Consider the following 8,118-nt stretch of genomic DNA (forward strand, 5'->3'; position numbering starts at 1 on the left):
GTATTCGTATACATGATGTTATTTCGCAGATAGAGATTCACTATTTTACCAAAAGTATTGGGACACCTGCCTTTACACGCACTTGAACTTTAATGGCATCCCAGTCTTAGTCCGTAGGGTTCAATATTGAGTTGGCCCACCCTTTGCAGCTATAACAGCTTCAACTCTTCTGGGAAGGCTGTCCACAAGGTTTAGGAGTGTGTCTATGGGAATGTTTGACCATTCTTCCAGAAGAGCATTTGTGAGGTCAGACATTGAAACATTGCAAGACCCTGACAATCACAGGCATGACTCCTAGAGGCAAAAGCATGATGGGATTTGTAGTTTCACCACAGCTGGAGGGCCGAGGTTGCCTACCCCTGTTCTAAGGCATCAGCATATCAAGACATTTTGGACAATTTCATGCTCCCAAACTTGTTGGAACAGTTTGGGGATGGCCCCTTCCTGTTCCACCATGACTACGCACCAGTGCACGAAGCAAGGTCCATAAAGACATGGACGAGCGAGTTTGGGGTGGAAGGAACTTGACTGGCCTGCAAAGAGTCCTGACCTCAACCCCATAGAACACCTTTGGGGTGAATTAGAGTGGCAACTGCAAGCCAGGCCTTCCCGTCCAACATCAGTGACTGACCTCACAAATGCGCTTCTGGCATAATGGTCAAACATTCCCATAGACACACTCCTAAACATTGTGGACAGCCTTCCCAGAAGAGTTGAAGCTGTGATAGCTGCAAAGGGTGGGCCTACTCAATATTGAACCCTATGGACTAAGACTGGGATGCCATTAAAGTTCATGTGCGTGTAAAGGCAGGCGTCCCAATACTTTTGGTAATGTAGTGTACATAATTACATAAAATATAGCACACAAAATGTTCTAATATCCTATGACTCTACACATTTCGTGGATCCCTGTCCACTTCACCAGAAGTTGATGCAAGAAAACTATAGGTCAGCTCAAAAGTAAGCCCAGCAGCCTAGTGAGCAGAGGTCACCAGAAAACATCTATCCTGGGGGGCTGTGGCAAGGTGACCCACACAGACCAGAGGGACAACTGGAGGGTGGACCAAGCTTTGGAAAAAAGAACATTTTTCCTTTGCTCCTTTCTGCTGGTGGGTTATCATGGACAGCTTCTTAGACTATTGATATCCGCATACCAGTGTTAGCTAGATGTGCCACTATCAATTTATACACTCCATGGATCTGCACTATTTGGAGGCTTGGTCCGCCCTCCAGTTGTTCCTCTGGCCTGTGTGGGTCACCCTGCCACAGCCTTCAGGATAGACGTTTTTTGGCGCCCTCTGCTTACTAGGCTGCAGGGTTTACTTGTGAGCTGACCTATATTTTTCTTGCCTCAAAAGCCGGGTTGCCGAGCCATGTAACCACCCTCCTGTGATGAAACGCGTAGGAGCGTGCTTACGCAGCAACTGGATGTAATGTCAGGACAAGAAGTGGAAGTGCCATTTGTTACTTTGTCCCAGGGGATAATATTACACTATTGCATCTGGAAAGTAATCACAGCGCTTCACTTTATCCAAATTGTGTTTTTTTACAGCCTTATTCCAAAATGGATTAAATTCATTATTTACTCAAAATTCTACAAACAATCCCCCATAATGACAACGTGAAAAAAGTTTGTTTGAAATCTTTCCAAATTTATTAAAAATAAAAAATGAAAAAAAAAAAAACATACATAAGTATTCATAGCTTTTCCCATGACACTCAAAATTGAGCTCAGGTGCCTCCTGTTTCCACTGATCATCCTTGAGATGTTTCTATACCTTGATTGGAGTCCACCTATGGTGGATTTAGTTGATCAGACATGATTTGAAAAGGCACACACCTGTCTATATAAGGTCCCACAGTTATCAGTGCATGTCAGAGCACAAACCAAGCCATGAAGTACAAGAACTTGTCTTTAGACCTCCGAGACAGGATTGTATGGAGGCACAGATCTGAGGAAGGTTACAGAAACATTTCTGCAGCATCGAAGGTCTCAATGAGCACAGTGGCCTCCATCATCTGTAAATAGAAGACATTTGGAACCACCAGGACTCTTCCTAGAGTAGGCCGCCCGGCCAAACTTAGCAAAAGGGGGAGAAGGGCCTTACTCAGGGAGGTGACCATAAGCCTGATGGTCACTCTGACAGATCTCCAGCATTTCTCTATGGAAGAGGAGAACCTTCCAGAAAACCAACCATCTCTGCAGCACTCCACCAATCAGGCCTGTATGGTAGAGTGTTCAGACGAAAGCCACTCCTCAGTAAAAGGCACATAACAGCCTGCAGTGAGTTTGCCAAAAGGCACCTGAAGGACTCTCAGACCATAAGAAACAAAATTCTCTGGTCTGATGAAACAAAGATTGAACTCCTTGGCCTGAATGGCAGGCATCATGTCTGGAGGAAACCAGGCAACGCTCATCACCTGGCCAATTCCATCCCTACAGTGAAGCATGGTGGTGGCGGCATCATGTTGTGGGGATGTTTTTCAGATGCAGGAACTAGGCAGGATTGAGGGAAAGATGAATTCAGCAATGTACAAAGGCATTCTTAATGAAAACCTGCTCCAGAGCGTTCTGGGCCTCAGACTGGAGCGAAGGTTCATCTTCCAACAGGACAACTGCCCTAAGCACACAGTCAAGATAACAAAGAAGTGGCTATGGGACAACTGTGTGAATGTCCTTGAGTGGCCCAGCCAGAGCCCAGGCTTGAACCCGATTGAACATCTCATGAGAGATCTGAAAATGGCTTTGCACCGTCGCTTCCCATCCAAGCTGGTGGAGCTTGAGAGGTCCCGCAAAGAAGAATGGGAGAAACTGCCCAAAAAAAGGTGTGCCAAGCTTGTAGCATCATACTCAAGAAGACTTGAGGCTGTAATTGGTGCCAAAGGTGCTTCAACAAAGTATTGAGCAAAGGCTGTAAATACTTATGTACATAGGATTTTTTTTCCCGTCTTTTATTTTTAATAAATTTGCAAAGATTTCAAAAAAATTTTATTTCATGTTGTCACTATGGGGTATTGCTTGTAGAATTTTGAGTAAAATAATGAATTTAATCCATTTTGGAATAGGGCTGTAACAAAACAAAATGTGAAAAAAGTGAAGCGCTGTGAATACTTTCCGGATGCACTGTAAAATGGATTTCCTTTTATTTTCATAGCCTATAACTTCTAATTGCACTGTATATGATCTGTTGTTGGTGCAGTTTTTTCATTCTTCGTCAACTTACATCATTCAATGTTCGTTTTAGGTATCAGCTTCCACGAGCAGCCACGTGTGCCGCCATTGGCCTCTCTCCTGACCACAAACCCAAAGCACTTCATATGCGGCTACCCCCACTTTCCAGTCCTACACCTTCAAGAACCAACGTAAGGAGGGTCAGCCGTGGGCCACCAAAAAGCCCAGTAGTCCTATCCCGAACACTCAGCGCTTCTCCTCATAGCCAGTCCCTCTCCAGAACTGAAAGCCCATCTCCATCCCGACAGAGAAGACCGGTTGCCACAACTTCCCGAGTACACCCTCCTCCTAAACTTCCATCCCGGCCGCAGGTCCCGGGAGAGTGCCCAGCAACCCCTGCTGTCACAAGGAAGGGACAGAGACTGAAGGTCCAAGTGCCAAACTTGGCAACCAAAGCACAGCAGGGCACTAGTAACGCCAGAGGATCGGGCAGATAATGGGTGGCAGCACGGGAAACTGGTGAAGAGCCAAATCTGCCGTCGCTCTGGCTCAGTCAGGGAACATTGTGCTTCATTCAAACCTGTAATACGCAATACACACATGCTACAGACGGATCCCACAAGCAGGAAAGCATTTCTAGCCAGGGTGCAGCCATTTTCTTTTTTTCGTTTTGGTTTTGGCAAGGCTGGGGTGTATCTACAACATTTCTCCGAATGAATGCCAGTAAGCACTATAGATTATCCGCCCTAAGCTGCTAACTCGGATTCCTCAGATCTCCAGCTAAAGGGCAATGACACAATCATTGTTCGGCGATAATATCGTCATTGCCTTGGTGCTGTCTCACACCAAGACTTCTCGGGAGTAGATCTCACATACAATCGTTGTATTCCAAGACATCTATTGGCAATACAGACTAAATATATTCCTTATGTACGCTGGTGTACTATAAATATATAGTATGTGTTAATGCTATGCATACAGACATAAAAAAAAAAAAACTTTACAGGGCTTTAATGTATTGAGTCACATGACCCAGGGATACCCCAAATTCCGACACGATAGAACAAGCACTATAAAATTGTCCTTATGGTCATTTTTTTGCCCTGTCAAAAGTTTTGTAACTATTTTTGTGGGGACGCAGTGATATTTAAGAGACCGCTGAGTTCAAGAGCTTAGTTGGGAAAACACAGCTGTGACCATCGCACACATATCACACTGTTAATTAAGCACCTCAATATTCCATAGCGCAGCACAATGTGTCCGTAACTTCAGATTTGGGAGTTTTCATGTCCTAGAAGGAGGAGATCTTGAACTGAGCAGAGATTTATGGGGTCCAAGGACTTCAACCAATCTGTTTACACGTTGCAACCAGAATGTATAAGCCCCACACCTGTATCTAGCCGACCCCACACGCATGTCATGGGGGAGGCATCACCGACCGATGGAGGACTGGAGGTCTCTTCACCTCACACAGCATCACAGATTGTGGGGAAGAGCATACTATATAATGCTTCCTATTACATGAAATCATTCCATTATGTCATCAAATAAAGCCTGCTATCTAACAGCTGGACTCTCTGACTTTCTCTGAAAAAAAGACTGAAGTATGTGATGGGCACAGGGTGAGAGAGGAGTGCAGTATGAGCTGGACACAGGGTAAGAGAGAGGAGTATTGCATGTGATGGGCACAGGGTGAGAGGGGGGTGCAGTATGTGATAGATACAGGCGAGAGAGAGGAGTGCAGTATGTAATGGACACAGGGTAAGAGAGGAGTGTTGAATGTGATGGACACAGGGTGAGAGGGGAGTGTTGTATGTGATGAACACAGGGTGAGAGAGGAGTGTTGTATGTGATGAACACAGGGTGAGAGAGGAGTGTTGTATGTGATGGGCACAGTGTGAGAGAGGAGTGTTGTATGTGATGAACACAGGGTGAGAGAGGAGTGCAGTATGTGATGAACACAGGGTAAGAGAGGAGTGTTGTATGTGATGGGGACAGGGTGAGAGAGGAGTGCAGTATGTGATGAACACAGGGTAAGAGAGGAGTGTTGTATGTGATGAACACAGGGTAAGAGAGAAGTGTTGTATGTGATGAACACAGGGTGAGAGAGGAGTGTTGTATGTGATGAACACAGGGTAAGAGAGGAGTGTTATATGTGATGAACACAGGGTAAGAGAGGAGTGTTGTATGTTATGAACACAGGGTAAGAGAGGAGTGTTGTATGTGATAAACACAGGGTAAGAGAGGAGTGTTGTATGTGATGAACACAGGGTAAGAGAGGAGTGTTGTATGTGATGAACACAGGGTAAGAGAGGAGTGCAGTATGTGATGAACACAGGGTGAGAGAGGAGTGTTGTATGTGATGAACACAGGGTAAGAGAGGAGTGTTGTATGTGATGAACACAGAGTAAGAGAGGAGTGCAGTATGTGATGAACACAGGGTGAGAGAGGAGTGTTGTATGTGATGAACACAGGGTGAGAGAGGAGTGTTGTATGTGATGAACACAGGGTGAGAGATGAGTGCAGTATGAGCTGGACACAGGGTAAGAGAGGAGTGTTGTATGTGATGAACACAGGGTAAGAGAGGAGCGTTGTATGTGATCGACACAGGATAAGAGAGGAGAGTTGTATGTGATGAACACAGGGTGAGAGAGGAGTGTTGTATGTGATGAACACAGGGTGAGAGAGGAGTGTTGTATGTGATGGGCACAGTGTGAGAGAGGAGTGTTGTATGTGATGAACACAGGGTGAGAGAGGAGTGCAGTATGTGATGAACACAGGGTAAGAGAGGAGTGTTGTATGTGATGGGGACAGGGTGAGAGAGGAGTGCAGTATGTGATGAACACAGGGTAAGAGAGGAGTGTTGTATGTGATGAACACAGGGTAAGAGAGAAGTGTTGTATGTGATGAACACAGGGTGAGAGAGGAGTGTTGTATGTGATGAACACAGGGTAAGAGAGGAGTGTTATATGTGATGAACACAGGGTAAGAGAGGAGTGTTGTATGTTATGAACACAGGGTAAGAGAGGAGTGTTGTATGTGATAAACACAGGGTAAGAGAGGAGTGTTGTATGTGATGAACACAGGGTAAGAGAGGAGTGTTGTATGTGATGAACACAGGGTAAGAGAGGAGTGCAGTATGTGATGAACACAGGGTGAGAGAGGAGTGTTGTATGTGATGAACACAGGGTAAGAGAGGAGTGTTGTATGTGATGAACACAGAGTAAGAGAGGAGTGCAGTATGTGATGAACACAGGGTGAGAGAGGAGTGTTGTATGTGATGAACACAGGGTGAGAGAGGAGTGTTGTATGTGATGAACACAGGGTGAGAGATGAGTGCAGTATGAGCTGGACACAGGGTAAGAGAGGAGTGTTGTATGTGATGAACACAGGGTAAGAGAGGAGCGTTGTATGTGATCGACACAGGATAAGAGAGGAGAGTTGTATGTGATGAACACAGGGTGAGAGAGGAGTGTTGTATGTGATGAACACAGGGTAAGAGAGGAGTGTTGTATGTGATCGACACAGGATAAGAGAGGAGAGTTGTATGTGATGAACACAGGGTGAGAGAGGAGTGTTGTATGTGATGAACACAGGGTAAGAGAGGAGTGTTGTATGTGATCGACACAGGATAAGAGAGGAGAGTTGTATGTGATGAACAAAGGGTGAGAGAGGAGTGTTGTATGTGATGAATACTTTTAGAAAGGAGTGTTGTATGTGATGAACACAGGGTGAGAGAGGAGTCTTGTATGTGATGAATACTTTGAGAAAGGAGTGTTGTATGTGATGAACACAGGGTGAGAGAGGAATGCGGTATGAGCTGGACACAGGGTAAAAGAGGAGTGTTGTATTTGATGGGCACAGGGTGAGAGAGGAGCACAGTATGTGATGGATACAGGGTGATAGAGGAGTGCGGTATGTGATGGACAGTTGGACACAGGGTGAGAAAAAAGCGTCATATGTGATGGACACGAGGTGATAGAGGAGTGCAGTATGCGATGGGCACAGGATGAGAGAGGAGTGTGCTGTGTAACATATACTATCTGAGAGAGGAGTGCGCTAAGTGGTGAACACAGGATGAGAGATGAGTTCAGTATGAGATGGGCACAGGGTAAGAGAGGAGTGTTGTATGTGATAGATACAGGGTGAGAGAGAAATGCGGTATAAGATGAACAATGGGTGAGAGAGGAGCGTAGTAAGTGATGGACACTGGGCGAGATGAGTGCAGTATGTGATAGACATAGTGGGGAGACGCGCTCTTCCTCTCTGCCCATTGTCTCGACTCTTGGATTGGATAGATTGATAGCAGTGTAGCCATTGGCTCCCGCTGCTGTCAATCAAATCCAATGGCGCCGGGGGGCGGGGCCGTGTCCGGCATTCTGTGTCTATGGACGGAAATGCTGAACTTGGGATCGCGCCCGAACGGTAACTCCCAGGGAGAGCGCTTCTCCTAGGGGTGTTATCTGATGCGGGGAGGAGCTGATATCGCCTCCGGGGGAACACAGAAGAGGAGGATCGGGGCCACTCTGTGCTAAACGAACTGCACAGCGGAGGTAAGTGTGACATGTTTGTTATTTAAAAAAAAAAAAAGGAGGGTTTTCAACCCCTTTAAGCTTTGACAACAAAATCTGGAAGCTGATTGGTTTCTATGCAGAGCTGCACCAGATTTTGCACTCTCCAGTTTTAGTAAATCAACCCCAGCGTGAGATCAGTGCGCTATGTAATAGACACAGGGTAAGAGATGAGTGCAGTATAAAATGAACACAGGGTGAGAGAGAAATGTGGTATGTGATGGACACTGGACGAGATGAGTGCAGTATGAGCTAGGCAGGGTGATGGAGGAGTGCAGTATGTGATGGACAGAGAGTGATGGAGGAGGGCAGTATGTGATGGACAGAGGGTGTAAAGAGAAGTGGGGTAAGTGATGAGCACAGGATGTGAGAGGA

At 45.9% G+C, this 8,118-nt stretch overlaps 1 protein-coding gene across 3 annotated transcripts in view; it reads left to right on the top strand.

The window, feature by feature from the left end:
• TTBK1 (tau tubulin kinase 1) overlaps positions 1-4,739 on the top strand; it is a 126,142-nt gene extending 121,403 nt beyond the window's left edge. For all 3 annotated transcript variants that reach the window (XM_073628649.1, XM_073628650.1, XM_073628651.1), the window contains one exon: positions 3,246-4,739. In XM_073628649.1, coding sequence (XP_073484750.1) covers positions 3,246-3,669 — 424 coding nt within the window. In that variant the 3' untranslated portion in view covers positions 3,670-4,739. The remainder of the gene's footprint in view (positions 1-3,245) is intronic.
• Positions 4,740-8,118: the final 3,379 nt, after the last annotated feature.

Source organism: Aquarana catesbeiana, linkage group LG04 (genome assembly GCF_042186555.1).
Source record: "Aquarana catesbeiana isolate 2022-GZ linkage group LG04, ASM4218655v1, whole genome shotgun sequence".
NCBI classification, from domain to species: Eukaryota; Metazoa; Chordata; class Amphibia; order Anura; family Ranidae; genus Aquarana; species Aquarana catesbeiana.